The following is a 17135-nucleotide window of genomic DNA, read 5'->3' as shown; positions in this document are numbered from 1 at the left end:
AAACAAGCTATGACCGATAGCGGCTCCAATTTCGTTCAGTTTGCGCAATTAGTGACGGGCGATGTTCATCGAAGTTCTGACAGAATGGTTCAATACTCATTAATGCAAATTACATTATAAATTTTTCATTGTCGATATCGAAAGTTAAGTTGATCATATGATATATTTACCTTGTTTACACATGATTTGCACACGTGGACATCGGTACACGTACCACGTTTTTTTGCGGTACTGTTTTTACCGGTACATTTTTTTACAGACGACGCCATCTATTACGCACCTTTTAATAACAATTTTGAAAATAGTATTCTGGCATTTTGCTAGGTGGCGTCTGAAATGAAGGCGCGCATTGGCCTATTTCAGTCCCCCGCCCCGTTCGTGACGAATATTGAAATAAATACAAATATAATATAATAATCATACACTATTCTCCACCGAATCTCCCCTATTTCCTTTTTAAGAAAAAAATTGTGGCTCTGAAAAAAAGAACCGAAAAGAATCGGTTTTACTTCTTGAGCTAGTACCTCCGCCGAGACCGTTTTTGTCTGAGCCCTTTTGCTTTTGGTGGCATTTCCACTTCATCTATTAACTGCCCATCTGCGCACCTCCTCCTTTTGCCCACTGGAGGAAGAGATGGTTCTAGAGGCGGAGGAGGCGGCGGCAATGTTCCTCGTACTGGCCGACCTTCTCCACAAGCTTCATAACTACCAAGCTTGTGTAGAAGGTACTTATCTGGTGATGCTCGCTTCTCTCTTACGGGAGATCTGCCGCACTTCCGTCGCCACCACCGTCCCCGGAACCACCACTTCCTCCTTAATGGCAGTTCCGGTATTGTCGGGTATTCCGAACTTTTCCATAATTGCCTAAAGCGCATCTCTGTTCACAGAGTCGAAGGCTTTTGTTAGATCAATGAATGCAACATAAAGTTTAGACTGTTGCTCTTTTACTTTTTCCTGTAGTTGGCGGATGGAAAATATGGAATCGACGGTGCCGCGGTTGGTACGAAAACCCGTTTGCGATTCTGGAAGGATTTTTTCTATATATGGGTGCAGGCAGTTTGACATAATTTTTGTAAGAATTTTTCCTCTGATACCCAATAGTGAAATTCCCCGGTAATTTCTTAATCCCCGGCTTCTGAGTAAACATCGGCATCTGAATCTGCCTCCACATTACCCTCTTCTTCATCTTGAATTAAATCCACAAAGTTTTCAGACTGTTCTAAAAGCGGAAATGGTCTGGGATTATACATATATTTGCCATTTTCATATAGATTTAAGCACATTAAACTAGATTGAATAGCAACCAGCTTTTGAACTTTATCCTGTGTCAATCTATTTCTTTTGTTAGTATGTATAAGACCATATAAGGACCAATTTCTTTCTGAAAAGGCAGAGGATGGAGACTCATTTAAAATCAGGGAGGCAATTTTCATAAGCGGCTGTGATGTACACAAACCTTTTCATCATATAACTGGATGAGTACCATAGTTCGTATACCGACGTTCATAGGGGAATCCTAGCGCGGACCAATTGTGCAGACGGGGGATTTCCAGTGTCGTAGGATACGTAGGGTGTATTTTTCATCAAAATTTTATTAAAATTACTTTTTATGAAATAAGTTTTTATGAGGTTTATATGGGCTAATTTCCTTACCAGACTATTCTACACCTATTTTTAACACAATTTCAATTTTTCGATTTTTTTCCGTTTTTCCGGAAAAAACCCGTTTTTTTTCTATGAATCAATTTTTCCGGAAAGTTTAAATCACTAGTCCTGAGGTACCTCTCCGCTTTCCCATATGACATCGAAGAGAGTCTCAAGATGACCAATAAGTTCTTTACTTGCACACTTATAGATTTCCACCGGAATCGCGTCACAGCTAGCTGATTTGTTGTTTTTAATCTGTTTTATGGAGGTCTTTATTTCCTGTTCTGTTATTGGAATGTCTAATACATCGAGGCTACTGAGGCTACTTACTGAGGTATTGTGTTTAGTGCTTCCATATTGGGGTTGTTTTCTTGGTTAATGATATGGCTGTAATGGCTCTTTCCAGCGATTTCTAATTTGTTCTTCCTCTTTTAGAATTTCGCTATTTTGTGCCATGATTGGACAGCTTACCTTCTTGGTTGGACCGTATACTTCTTTTACAGCCTCGAAGAATTTACGATAATCGTGATGCGTGGCGTACTCTTGAATCTGATTCGCTTTGTGTGACCACCAGTTATCATTTAGTTGGCGCAGTTCTCTTCGAAGCGTGTTGTTGGCTGCCTTAAAGTTGTTTACCAGTCTTGGATTCTGTGGATTTGCAGTGACTGCTTGATGTGCTCTATGCTTTTGTTCCAACAAAGCCTGTATATGCGGTTGATTCTCATTAAACTAGTCTGGTTGTTTCTTTTTGTTCGACTTCCCCAGTACTGCTTCCCTGGTTTTATCAATCGCATTCCTTAATTGTGTCCAGTCTTGTTCAGCTTCCAAGATTGAGATTGAAGTTATCGGTGGAAGTGATTCTTTGGTAGCTTCTCGGAGGGCGTCGGCGGTATTGTTGTTCTCTAGACCCCGTACGTTCAATCTGGTCATGTTGACACTGACTGGTCAAATCACAATAGCGCTTAGAAAACGATCAGTAACTGAATACCATCCTAAAGTTGGGGTATATAAATCATTTGTAGATGATCCAGTTTTATGACATTTTAACACCTTGTTATGCTCTAGGGTGTAAGCATTCCTAATACTTCGAATTTTGGCCGTTGCGGAATTTACATGAAAGTTGCTGAGAGAATCAGACATGACACCAACAATTCTTCTTAAGGCTTTATCCCTTTTATTTTGGTCCTTATAGATAGTCCCTATTGTATCATCTGCGATAATAGTATTTAGTACCTGTACCAAAATATCAAAAAGTAAATGTATTGCATACTTTAAATAAATATTAAAATTTCTATTTGTTTTTTATCCACCCTGTATATAACAAAAGGCAGGTTTGACTTTGACGTTTGACAGATGACAGGTTTGACGTTTGACATTTGACGTTTGACAGATGACAAGTTTGACGTTTGACAGGTGACAGGTGATAAGTTTGACGTTTGACGTTTGGCAGGTGACAGGTGACGTTTGACAGGTGATAGGTGAAAGGTTTGACATTTGACAGGGGACAGGTGACAGGTTTGACGTTTGACAGATGTCGGGACAGTATTATCTATTCGCTAATGTTCAAAACTTTTCTTACTATTCTGCAGGTCTCTAATATTACCGATTTTTGGAGTAACTCAGTAAGTAAAAATTGTAAAAATAAACACAAGTATGGTTCAATAATTGGTATGACCTCCTCGACTCGTGACAACTTCTCGGCACCGCCTGGGCATGCTCAGAATAAGGTTGGCGATGTCCTGTTGGGGTATCTCATTCCAAGCCTCGGGAAGCGTTAAAAAATTCTTCTCTTTTCTCGGAGTCTTTCCATATGAAGAAGCCTTCTGCCAAGCATGTCCCACATGTGCTCGATGGGGTTTAGGTCTGGGGACTGTGCTGGCCAACACATCAATATTGCTGTTCTCCAAAAATTCCGTTGCAATCATGGAAGTATGGGGTCTGGCATTATCATGCATGTAAACAAAGTTGGGACCAATCATTGCTGCATATGGAACAACAACTGGTGCCAGTATCTGATCCACGTAAAATGAGGTCGGTCCTTCCCCCGATACTGATTCCTCCCCAGACCATAACTGTCCCCCCTCGAAAAGAGTGCGCTTTGCATTGTTAGGCTCTGTCCACACGCGAACTCTTCTATCAGGATAAATTCCAAACCGGGATTCATCACTAAAAAGCACTCTTGCCCAATTTTCATTTTGCCACAAAGAATGTTCCTGTGCCCACAAAAGTCGGAGTCCTCGATTGCCCCATGATAATGGTTGAACTCTCAAAGGTCGATGACTACGTAGGTTGTTTTCATGCAAGCGACTACGCACAGTATCGACCGAAACTTCAGCATTATGTACTTGCTTGAGCATAATTTGCAGTTCTGGTGCCGTCACAGTTAGGGCGCCTTCGAGCATTAAGTTGCAAAAAACGGTCCTGTATAGGGGTTGTAATACGAGCGCAACCCCGGTGCCTTTCCCTCACATCTCCGTCTTCTCGATATCGTGCATAAAGTCTTGAAAATACGCTTTGAGTAGTGCCCATTTCGACGGCAACCTGAGTTTGCGTCATGCCACCATCCAAAAGGCCTACGACACTTATCATTTCTTCTCTAGTCTAATCTCTTCACTCCATAGGTAACCACAGCTAATACTGATTTGCACGAATAAAATTAAAAGCAAGCAATGCATTTTTGTAGGGAGAATTAAAATAAAACTATCGACGAAGGAATGTTTTGTTTATTTATTGGAAATTACACTAAGTGAAAAAAGGTAAAGTCGATTATAAACAGTCTAAAATGATGATAAAATAGTAGTATTTTTATATGCAAAGGAAATAATTGACCCGTTACTACATTCGTCAAATATTTCAGCCAAGGACTAAATTATCCTTAGACATTGCGGTTGTGTGTATTATAACTATTAATGTTTTTTAATTTCTTACAAACAAAAGTCAAGTTTACGATTACGTACACAAATGATACATACATATACAATAGGAGATATGGATATAAAAAAATTCCAAGCACCTTGTGTTATTGTTTGCCCTATCTCAACTCCTGAAAATAATAACAGAAAGTTATGTCTTGGCGGTCTAATTGGCACATTAATATACTATATAACGGGAACTCAGGTTCACAAGGTTCCGTTACAAATAGGTTCCAGCAAGCTCAGTAAATAATTAAATAAAATATATGCACAGAACAAGAGATATCAAAAGGGAGGTGTATAGAAAAAGTGTACTGATTGAAAAGTCTAAAATGTACTGGATTCGTTTAATAAATACTAAATTTAAAGTTAAAACAAATTGTCAAGATCTATTATAAAATGTAGCAAATATTTAAATACGAAATAATGAAATATATACAGGGTGTTCCATTAAGGGAGGTCACCGGCCATATCTCGGAAACTACTGGGTATAGGAAGTCAGGAAAAAAATTCTTAAGACTAAAATGACCATGAGAAAATCCTGGAAATTATTTTTAGGTTCCGCATTTTACCGCAAGAGGCGCAATTGGTAGGGTGAATAACAAAATTCAAGTTTTCTTGAAAATTCTCATATTGAGCTATAACTTTAATAACAGCATTAGAAAACCTGAAAAATTCCGCATAAATTCTGTCTGAGGCTCATTGGCGTACCGACCTTAATAAGGGTGGGGGAAGCTCTTGAACGTCTCAGTATTTAAAACTCTGTATCTTCTAAACGACTTATCCGATTTCAGCAAACTTAGGTTTGTTTGAAAGAGAAATGTAAGCGTTTTCAAATACTCAATCCACTGCTACCCAATAGTTACAAATTAAATTGCTAGAGGGCGCAATTTCCAATAATAACAGTTTTTTTTGATTTTGTAACGAAAAATTTAAATCATACGGTATAATTTTGATGTCATATTCGGAAAGTAGATTAAATTTTGCAACAAAAAACGTTTAGACCGCAATTCGATATCTTCATTCGTTTCAGAATTATTGCCGGAAGAATACTTTATAACGCTTTAATTTGAAGAAATGGTTGTTTTCATAGTTTCGTAAGGTTAAACTTTGAATTGATAACAATTAGTTTTCATTTGTCATATTCCGTGCCTCCCTTCGCACTTTACCTAGGCTTAGGACTAGTCCAAATCATGTAAAAGGCAAAATTTGGAGCGTGCTTAAAGGCCAACGGGCCACAACAAAACAACAATAATACCAGTATTAAAGTTTTTAAGGAAGCAATAGAAAGACTATTATAAATGTTCAAAATGACCACCATTTTGCAACATACAACTATTAATATTTGTCCTAGATTTGTAAACAGCTGTTTCAATTTCAGCTCGTGAAATCGAATTTACAGCGTTTGTAATTCGTCCAATCATGTCGTCCCGTGTGGTTGGTCGTATTTTATAAACAATGTCTTTTATTCGGCCCCACAAGTAAAAATCTAACACAGTTAAATCCGGGGACCTTGGTGGCCACTGAAACAAACTACCCCTACCTATCCAGCGATTCGGGTACTTAACATTTAAAAAGTCACGGACCCTTTGTGAAAAGTGCGCAGGGCAGCCGTCATGTTGATACCACATGGATAATCTTAAGTCAATGGGAACATCTTCCAAAAGGATAGGTAAGTCATTTCTTAAAAAGTTTAAATATGATTCACCATTTAGATGATCATCAAAAATAAATGGTCCGATAATTCTATGCTCTAAAACACCGCACCACACGTTTACACTCCACCTATTTTGGTGATCCACTTCGCGCATCCAATGCGGATTAGTTTGTGACCAATAATGCATATTGTGCAAATTGACCCTGCCACAGCTACTAAAACTGGCTTCATCAGTCCATAAAACCAAGGAGAGGAATTGATGATTTTCATTGCACATCTCGCTTAACCAGTGACAATAGTTGAGCCGCCTGTCATAATCATCTTCTGATAGAGCCTGGTGTAACACCACATGGTAAGGATGTAGTTTAAAGTCTTTTAAAATACGGAATACCGTAGTGCGACTTATTCCTAGGTCTAAGGAAATTTCCATTGTGCTTACATTCGGATTCGCTTCCACGTATGCAAGAACGTTTATGATATTGTCTTCATTCCTTATCGGACGTCTTCTAACAGGAACTGAAATGGGTCGTACACTTCCTGTCTGCCTTAAACGTATCGCTAGTTGTCGAAAAGCTCTTCTGCCATAGTGCCTTCGTTCGGGATATCTGGCAGCATATTCACGTGCTGCGATACAAGCATTTTCGAAACACTGAAAGTACACGGCAAGCATGTCGTAGGCCTCGGCATTAGTGTAAGACATTTTTAAGGGATGTAGAACACACTTTGAAAAATAGATTACAAGAAATTTTAAATGAATCAATGACGAATTTTCCTCAACGTCAAAACTAAAGCAGTTGACAGCTACCTATTCCACTTTATTAATCTCCATGGAAACCCACAAATTGTTTTCCACAGCTATCTAGATCAAATAATACTTTTTAAGACAGCATAAGAATCAGGCTTTATTAGAAGATTTTAATGGGTGTTTTTAATTATAAAGTGGTCCTGTGCCACTAAACAGAGTGAGAAACCTCAACAACCATAAAATTAGACAAAAAATTTCATGAAATGCTTTACCTACCACGAAACTATGAAAACAAGCATTTTTTTTTAAATTAAAGCGTTATAAAGTATTCTTCCGGCAATAATTCTGAAACGAATGAAGATATCGAATTGCGGTCTAAACGTTTTTTGTTGCAAATTTAATCTACTTTCCGAATATGACATCAAAATTATACCGTATGATTTAAATTTTCGTGACAAAATAAAAAAAAAACTATTATTGGAAATTGCGCCCTCTAGCAATTTAATTTGTAACTATTTGGTAGCAGTGGATTGGGTATTTGAAAACGTACATTTCTCTTTCAAACAAGCCTAAGTTTGTTGAAATCGGATAAGTCGTTTAGAAGATACAGAGTTTTAAATACTGAGACATTCAAGAGCCTCCCCCACCCTTATTAAGGTCGGTACGCCAATGAGCCTCAGAGAGAATTTATGCGGAATTTTTCAGGCTTTCTAACGATGTTATTAAAGTTATAGCTCAATATGAGAATTTTCGAGAAAACTTGAATTGTATTATTCACCCTACCAATTGCGCCTCTTGCGGTAAAATGCGGAACTTAAAAATAATTTCCAGGATTTTCTCATGGTCATTTTAGTCTTAAGAATTTTTTTCCTGACTTCCTATACCCAGTAGTTTCCGAGATATGGCCGGTGACCTCCTCCTTAATGGAACACTGTATATATATATATATATATATATATATATATATATATATATATATATATATATATATATATATATATATATATATATATATATATATATAGATATATATATATATATATATATATATATATATATATATATATATATATATATATATATATATAATAAAGAGATGGGTAGTCTACGCGACTGACTAGTTCAGAAGAATATTCAAAAAGATGTCTTGAGATGTCTTCTACTCTGATTATGTAGAGGAATCTTTGGCTCTTTTAAAAAATATTTTGATTGACAATTCTTATCCAGAAAAAATCATTAATAGATTTTTGTTTCATACAGCTATAGTGAACAATAATAACCAGGGACCTACAGCACAACAACTACCTAATATCACTAATACTCCTCTTGAGCCTAACCGAGTGACAGAGGATCAAAATGGACAACTTGTCAGTTATTTCTCTTTACCTTATATAGATAATCTTACATATAAACTTGCAAACATTTTCAGACAATATAATAATATTAAAATTGCTAACAAACAAGTCAAGGCTCTCTCTAAACTCTATTCGAGAACTAAGACACCACTTCAGATAATGGAAACTTGGAATGTTGTGTACAGGTTGCAAGGTAGAGATTGCGATTTGTCTTATATAGGCCAAACTTCTAGAAACTTAAAAGGTCGTATCACATCTCATAAAAGTGATTGTAGAAGGGGCGTTTTGTCATGTGCATTGTCAGAACATGTTAACAATTTAGACCACAGGATAGACTGGGATGGTGCTGAGATTATGGATAGAGCTGACTCATTTTGTAAAAGAACCTTTCTTGAAATGGTTCACATAAATTCACAAGCTAACACCATGAATAAAAGAAGTGACACCCAGAGTCTTAGTGTCATTTACGGTTGCATTTTAGATTTGTACAGTGGCAACTATGGTTCATTGCGACAGGTGGCTACTCAAGGTTCTCAATAGTTATATTTTCATACTGTAATGTTAGTGGGGGTTTGATTGTTAATTTTTTTAAGATTTTATCGCTTTTGTATTTCACCATCGCTTAATGTCATTTGAATGTTAAGATATTATTTTACACTAAAATTTGTATTACAATTCTTTCTTTTTTGAGATCTTGTTTTTCTTTTCAATTCTAAAGTAATTTCTAGTCTGGTTCTATGTAAGGAAAAACTTTTTCTTTTTCTTAAATTAATTTATCAAGTTGTCTAATGCCTGTTTTCTCAGTGTAGCATTGATGGTTTATTGCGCATGGTCGATCTCGCTGATGAAACGAACCAATGTGTCAAAATATTTCTAAGTAGTCACTTCTCTCTCACTCTTGTTATTATATGCATAAGTTTATCCTTTTTTTACTTGTCAAGAGTAACATATTTTACCTTTTTTGAAACTATGATGTTCGTTAGTGAACGATCGAGTGGTGCTAACAGAAACGCACTTTACTGTAAAGAAAATCTTTAAAATTAATTCGTTTCTTTTTGTCTTTTAAGTATTTATAATAAAAAATTAGATCGTTCATTAAGCAGAATTAATTGCTATTGTATTTTAAGATTTTGATATGCAATTTTGTGCTTTGACTCTATACTCACATACACGTTGTATTGTTTTTTATAAAGTTTTTGTAGTTAGTTTTCACGTGTATTTTAAAATTGATTTTCACTACTGCATTTGAGAAATGAGGATTCTTTTGATTGTTGAGCAATGTTGTAAACTTTACCATAATCCCACATTGGTGAGTTGCATTTTAAAATTTTTTTTACAAGAATAGAAATTGTATTTAATTACTATAATTGTAGAAGAGTCCTGAAGAAGAGAACACCTGAATTCTCGAAAGCTTGACTAAACAATAAAGGGTTTTTCCTTGAACTAACGGCCTTCTTATTAGACTGCATCCCCAAGACATCTTTTTCAACACATCGATACTAGTAAAAATGAACTATCCGTAAAATAGATTAAACCATGAATAGTATCACAAACCTTTCTTGAAATGGTTCACATAAATTCACAAGCTAACACCATGAATAAAAGAAGTGACACCCAGAGTCTTAGTGTCATTTACGGTTGCATTTTAGATTTGTACAGTGGCAACTATGGTTCATTGCGACAGGTGGCTACTCAAGGTTCTCAATAGTTATATTTTCATACTGTAATGTTAGTGGGGTTTGATTGTTAATTTTTTTTTTAAAGATTTTTATCGCTTTTTGTATTTCACCATCGCTTAATGTCATTTGAATGTTAAGATATTATTTTACACTAAAATTTGTATTACAATTCTTTCTTTTTTGAGATCTTGTTTTTCTTTTCAATTCTAAAGTAATTTCTAGTCTGGTTGTATGTAAGGAAAAACTTTTTCTTTTTTCTTAAATTAATTTATCAAGTTGTCTAATGCCTGTTTTCTTAGTGTAGCATTGATGGTTTATTGCGCATGGTCGATCTCGCTGATGAAACGAACCAATGTGTCAAAATATTTCTAAGTAGTCACTTCTCTCTCACTCTTGTTATTATATGCATAAGTTTATCCTTTTTTACTTGTCAAGAGTAACATATTTTACCTTTTTTGAAACTATGATGTTCGTTAGTGAACGATCGGCGGTGCTAACAGAAACGCACTTTACTGTAAAGAAAATCTTTAAAATTAATTCGTTTCTTTTGTCTTTTAAGTATTTATAATAAAAAAATTAGATTGTTCATTAAGCAGAATTAATTGCTATTGTATTTTAAGATTTTTGATATGCAATTTTTGTGCTTTGACTCTATACTCACATACACGTTGTATTGTTTTTTATAAAGTTTTTGTAGTTAGTTTTCACGTGTATTTTAAAATTGATTTTCACTACTGCATTTGAGAAATGAGGATTCTTTTGATTGTTGAGCAATGTTGTAAACTTTACCATAATCCCACATTGGTGAGTTGCATTTTAAAATTTTTTTACAAGAATAGAAATTGTATTTAATTACTATAATTGTAGAAGAGTCCTGAAGAAGAGAACACCTGAATTCTCGAAAGCTTGACTAAACAATAAAGGGTTTTTGCTTGAACTAACGGCCTTCTTATTAGACTGCATCCCCAAGACATTTTTTTCAACGCATCGATACTAGTAAAAATGAACTATCCGTAAAATAGATTAAACCATGAATAGTATCACAAAATATTGTTGTGACTAAACTGTGAACAACCCTGATGCGTATTTGTGATTATGATTAAATGACTATATAGAATAAAATGAAATTTAAATGTAAAATCCCCTGGTATACCAAGTTCACCTATGATCGTAGATTAAATGTAATAAATTTTAATCAATCATAAACGCAATAAAATAAGAGATGATCAAAGTCTTATCTGTTATCCAGTAGTCATTCCAGTCCATGAGAAAATCACAAAAAAAAAGTGTTTGATCTTCAGTGTCACAGTGGCATTCCTCGTCACAGCGGCATTCACGTCACAGTGGCATTCACGTCACAATAGCATTAGTTGCAGTACCAAATCCAGTAAAAAATAAAATCTTAAGCTAAATCATTCGACTCTAAAGAGTACAGCAAAGGAAAAGAACCCTAAAATATGATCTATTTTAGTGACATGTCCTGGTTTGGACATGGTAAAATACCTTTCCACCATGTGGACGTTCCAAAACAAAATGGCGTCGCCACACGTTACACCATGGAAAAGGGTTCTTGAAAAGTCCTCGTACTCATCTCGTACGACCATCACACACAGTCCGTGTTGTAAAATCCTGTCCTCTAAAATAAATAGTTGTACAAAAGAACATTATACAGCTGTACATGTCTCTTACCAACTGACGAATATATCCCTCTACAAGGCTTCTCTGGAATTCTGAACCACACATAGGCCAAAATCGCCCACAACTAGTGCCAAAACTGCACAACCAGTCTTCTCGACCCACAAAAGAATTCCAGACAACTCCAAAGAATCAATCCCAATTCGGAACGGCAAGGCAAGGCCAAAATAACGTCAATGGAGTTTTTATCAGTCAGTCAGGATCAGACATGCTGTTGCGTTTACCACGGCGGTTCGAAGCAGAAGAAAAAGGACGCGTGTTTGCAAAGTCCGCAAAAGACGCTGGACTCCAAGATACCAACCCAAAATCTAACACTGGCAACCAGTAAAACAAAAGACCCAAAATAAAATTTGACTTAAAATTTTATTTAATGCATACGAATTGAGTGAAACATTTTATTACATCATAATAAAATTATAATAATCCCTATACGAACATAATATCTTCGGAAAATTATTAATACATTTTCCGATCATATAAAAACCGATTAAAAAGATCGAAAACCTAATTTACAAAGATCGATCGTCAACCTTCAACGCCGGTGTCACACGATCAGCTGACAAACAATAGGGAACTTGCCCATTTTTTTTTATTTTACTAAAATGTGTGTTTATATATAAAAACACATTATACCAAATATCAGCCCTTAAATCGCAACACTTATTTCACAATAAATAATTAAAGTTGGAATCGCCGCCCGGCACATTCAAACAAAGCAAGATGCGCGGCAGCCGCTGTGACGTCATACCGCGGTAATCTATCCGGCACGTTAACAGCCATTTCAAGGGACCGTCTCATTTCAAGCATTATTCCTCTTGATTTTTCGCCGAATTTGCATCGTTAGCCTCAGTTTTAAGTGTTTATTGTTCAATTTTTTTATTTATTATGGAAAATACTCGGAATACTGGGTATAAATACTGTGTCGTTCCTTTGTGCACGAGTTCAACTGTGAAGAATCCAGATAAAATTTTCATTCGCGTCCCTGAAGATAAAAAGCGACGAATAAAATGGCTAAAAGCATGCAGAAGATATGTAGGGGATTATTCTACGAAGACCACACACATTCGCGTTTGTGAAGATCATTTCAATGTAAAATATATATAATATATATAATATATATAAATACCTAAAATATAAATATTAGGGTTAGATAAACTTGTTAGTTTACCAGTAAAGCTGTAATCTTCTATTACCTATATACCTACTTAAATATAAAAAATATCCACTAATTTTATTTAAATATAGGTACTATAGGTACCTACCTATCTAGTAAAAATATTTCTTAGCTACCCATGATTTTAATAAATATTTGATTATGTTTTTGTTTCAGATTGCGGAAGATATGGATAAATATGTAAAATTTAAACTGATGGGTGGTAAAAAAATAATGAAATCTCATGTAGTTCCTCACATTTTTGATTGCCAGCCAGACAGAAAAAGAACATTTTCAGTTCCTCCAAGATCAGCAGCTGTTAATAGGATAAAGAGAAGACTTGTTGACGAAGCAGTAGCTACCTGTTCTACCACAACTATACCAGGAATATTACAAACAAGTGTCAGTCCTCAAAGCGACCCCCAACCAATAACTGACATGGCCATGGACCTGGAAAGTGTTGATGCTACTTTACCACAAACAAGTATTCCATTAAAAAGGGATGTTTCCGTACAAGCCCACCGACGTGTAATGTTTAGAAGCAAAGCAGTGCAGTGCAAAATAAATTTGGGAGTTAACGTTAGCTTGTCTCCAATTAAAATTTATAATAAAGATATCACGAAAAAACAAGAAACCAATCTCCTAAAAAATATTTATGACAGTCCCTTTAGTGTAAAAAGTAGCGAAAATCGTTTCAATGAAGATGATAGTGACAGTGACTTTTTGGTTGTTAGTGAAGCTCGTAGTAGTCATAGTGAAGTGAGTGAAGAACTTTCTGATGAAAAGAAAAATTCATTTAAGAGTATATGTTTAAGCTCTACAATAATGAAGTTGGAAAATAGGCCTAGGTTATACTTGGGATTACCTGATGATGCTTATTATGTAGTCCATTTGCTTGAAAAATACTGTAAAATAGAATCTATGTACATATATATTTTTAACTTTAAAAAAAATTAGACCCGGAAGTACATTTGTATGCTTAGGAGATGACTTTGGGAGAAGCGAGGGTAATGCTTCTAAAATATTTGCTAAATCTTTACCAATTATTAATAAATTTTTAAGAAAACTTATTACCAAGCCTGAAATTTCTTTTGTAAAGTAAAATTTGCCACTTGCCTTTCGAGCTCGGTATAGTAATGTTTATTGTATAATAGATTGCTTAGAAATAGAAAACCCGTCAAGTGCACTAAACCAGTCATTAACGTGGTCAGAGTATAAGAAGTGCAATACTTTCAAATATTTAATTTCTTGTACACCAGACGGTATCATAAATTTTGTTTCCGGAGGTTTTGGGGGTCGAACCTCAGATGCAGTTATTGTGGAACATAGTGGGTTTTTAGAAACTTTACCACCTAATGTGAGTGTTATGGCTGACCGAGGATTTAAACACATTGAACATTTATTAGTGGCTAAAGGCTGTGTTATAGTTAGGCCCCCAAGTGTTTCTACTGGTACAAAACCCAGTAGAGATGAAGTTCTCGCAACAAAAAGAATAGCAAGTTTAAGGATACACGTGGAACGAGTTATTCGTAGGTTAAGAGAATTTTCATTTTTAGCACCTCATGCCTGCATCGACAATAAATTATTATTATATACAGATAGTATAATCAAAATTGTATGTGGCTTGTGGCTTAATTAACTTATAATCAGGCATAATTACAGGAAAATAATTTTTTTATAAAGTTGAACACTTTTTTATGCATTTTTTTTCAAGCAAACAATAAAAATAGTATTTTAGGATATTGACTGGTGTATGATATTTTTTTTTGTTTCAGTAATTACATAATCAAATAAACTTTTGAATTGTTTTTATTGTTTTATTATGTATTTAAACAAAGCAAAATTATTAGCTACCTAATAAAACCTAAATACATATAAAATTGTAATTTTAATGTTACAGTTTTTTCTTAAATTCTATCTACGTCAGCCAATAAATTTAAAAATAATCTAAAATAATAAGATGTAATACTTGACACTATAAAATATTAAAATTTACATTTTGGCAGAATTTAATAGATGAGGAAATATATTGTGGCGCCAAAAACATTCTGCTGCATCCATCAACATTTCTACATATTCCTCATCATATTCTACCCAAATTTGTTCAAATTTACCATTTTCCTCAAAATTAGGGTCGGCAACACAAAATAAAGGTCTCTTTTTATCAAAAAAAAAACATCTGTAACTGTACTTGGCCTTTGTATTTTGCAGTTATTTCCTTGTTTTTTGCAGTTATTTCCTTGTTTTTTGTAAGGTAGTTACAGATATTTTTTTCAGATTGTGGACATTTAATTTCCACCACATAATCATCTGTTAGTGCATCAGGGGAGGCTCCAAATATAGGATATCTTGGCTTTAGCTGCAGTCCTACTCTCTCAAACTTTACATTTAGTTTTTGTTCTGCCCCTTTCAATACTTCTTCTTCCAATTTTCTCCCTCGTAACATGGCTTCGGTTACTGGAACTTTTGTAACACCAAGTATCTGATTTACAAAAGAACCATCACTCTTTTTACAATGGGCTGCATCATATATTTTTGATGCAGTAATTCTCCCAAATCGTAAGTCAAACCAAAGACTAGATGCAGACTGCTCCGTGGTCTTGATTGCAGCTTCAGAGCACAGATCGACGGTCATTTGCTGGGAGCAGAAATTAAGAAATTCTGTGCAATCAGATGTCCCTCCTGTGTCCCTCTTGGACTTTCAACAAATTTCAATAGAAGTTGATATAGCCCCAGGTGTTCGTTGATGCCGTTAAGGACAAAATACTTCAAAAGCTGACTGTTCGAAGTATTTTCTGTACCTTTCTTAACAACTTCTTGGAGAAAAAGTAAGCCTTCGTCGTCAAAACTCAGTTCCTCTTCAGCTCCAAGATCCCGAAGAGTTAAAAACTTTATTGAGCTCCCAACTTTGGATAACTTGCTCTTGGCCCAGCAGCAAGCCACTTCTGTCGGAGAGGGCTCCTCGCTTCTTCTATGAAGCCACATTAAAAAGGCAATGACATGTTTACATCCACCTAAAATTTTATAAAAAACATGGTTTATTATAAAACAAAAAATATGTTGAGAGGAGTTTATATTATTTCTTAATAAAAAGGCAAAAAGTAAAAAAATGCATGCAATAAATAGAAATTGATCCCAACAGACCATAGTGTATAGGTACTTAATAAACACTCACCTAATGAAGCAGCACAATCATGACACTGAAGGTCCAAAACCTTCTCAGCAATCTCATTAATGACGCAAGTTACTGCATACTGCTTCTTTTTTACATTATGTTCTGGTGTTATTTTAGCCTTCACCGTGCAAATATTTTGGATTCTTTGGACTTGAACCCACCCTACCGCAGAATCTCCATAGGGATCTCTTCCAGATCTAAAATAAAATAAATAAATCATAAATAAGTACCTAGCTAATATAAGAAATTATCGGGTAAATATTTTCTAATCCACTTTCTTGCTTATTGATATTTTTTAAAGAATACAAAAATGGAATTTGTACCTATGTGGGTAGGTTAAATGAACATAAATCAGCACTGGACTACTGGTGCTTATAAAGCTCATTCTAAACAGTGTTCTAAATACTTAATATAGTTGTTGTTATCAATTTTTAATACATAAGACTTCTTAGTGAGGTTATGTCAAGTTGTGAAATTTAGTAGGCTTTAAAAAAGAATATAAGAACAGCGATACATTAGTAGGTATTTATACCGAGATTTATACTTACTTGCGAGCTTTTACACCACGAACTTCAGCTTGAGAAAAATCCTCCTAATGTTGAATGTATGATACAGTCATAAACATATCAACTCTGGGTAAATTGTCTGATTGTCCCTTTATAAAACCCTATCATATATATATAATAAATCTTAACCCTATAATATATATAATAAAATCTTTAATATAATCACAAATCACGAAATCAAGGAAAATTCAACAAAACTTTCTCCGAAAACAAGCAAAAACCACGTTCAACGGTCGAATATTGATTGTTTTACGGGTAGTTTCACGGTCCCCGGATCACAACCAATGGCGGCGCGTTTTAAGAGCAGTTAAAATTATTCAAATTTTAAACCTTTATTTCTCAGGTAATTTAATTGTTATTGGAATTTTTCTTTTTCTAGGAAGATGATCTTTCTAGATGATCTCTTTCCTTATGATAATATCTTTCGATTTTAATGGTTTTTAAATTATTTTATTTTTTGGGCAAGTTCCCTATTGAAACGTCAGTCTGCAAATCGTAATATAAACAAGATGAAATATAGGGAAAAATCAACTATAATCAGGTAAAACCAAT

The 17135-nt window shown here is 34.9% G+C and overlaps 2 protein-coding genes across 2 annotated transcripts; one reads left to right on the top strand and one right to left on the bottom strand.

The window, feature by feature from the left end:
- Positions 1–12144: 12144 nt before the first annotated feature.
- On the top strand, positions 12145–14484 carry LOC115883783. Its single transcript, XM_030902194.1, has 2 exons — positions 12145–12778; positions 13020–14484. Exons 1-2 carry the CDS (start codon positions 12575–12577, stop codon positions 13797–13799), a joined length of 984 nt encoding a protein of 327 aa, XP_030758054.1. The 5' UTR covers positions 12145–12574; the 3' UTR covers positions 13800–14484.
- A 989-nt stretch (positions 14485–15473) lies between these two features.
- LOC115883713 lies at positions 15474–16402 on the bottom strand. Its single transcript, XM_030902112.1, has 3 exons — positions 16341–16402; positions 16018–16214; positions 15474–15856 (listed from the first exon to the last, which is right to left on the bottom strand). The coding sequence occupies exons 1-3, from the start codon at positions 16400–16402 to the stop codon at positions 15474–15476; spliced, it is 642 nt and encodes a 213-aa protein (XP_030757972.1).
- Positions 16403–17135: the final 733 nt, after the last annotated feature.

This window comes from Sitophilus oryzae, unplaced genomic scaffold, assembly GCF_002938485.1.
Source record: "Sitophilus oryzae breed Bouriz unplaced genomic scaffold, Soryzae_2.0 scaffold_1977_pilon_pilon, whole genome shotgun sequence".
NCBI lineage: Eukaryota > Metazoa > Arthropoda > Insecta > Coleoptera > Curculionidae > Sitophilus > Sitophilus oryzae.
The sequence above is the reverse complement of the archived record's forward strand: the minus strand, read 5'-3'. Positions and strand labels throughout refer to the sequence as shown.

What these genes read in the sequence shown, in the direction of transcription:
- LOC115883783 (XM_030902194.1), top strand. Translation starts at nt 12,575, where the DNA reads ATGGAAAATACTCGGAATACTGGGTATAAATACTGTGTCGTTCCTTTG. An exon ending in TTTGTGAAGATCATTTCAAT is followed by an intron (nt 12,779 to 13,019) that starts GTAAAATATATA and finishes TTTTTGTTTCAG; the next exon opens with ATTGCGGAAGATATGGATAA.
- LOC115883713 (XM_030902112.1), bottom strand. Translation starts at nt 16,402, where the DNA reads ATGAGCTTTATAAGCACCAGTAGTCCAGTGCTGATTTATGTTCATTTA. An exon ending in CATTTAACCTACCCACATAG is followed by an intron (nt 16,215 to 16,340) that starts GTACAAATTCCA and finishes ATTTTATTTTAG; the next exon opens with ATCTGGAAGAGATCCCTATG. An exon ending in TGATTGTGCTGCTTCATTAG is followed by an intron (nt 15,857 to 16,017) that starts GTGAGTGTTTAT and finishes ATAAAATTTTAG; the next exon opens with GTGGATGTAAACATGTCATT.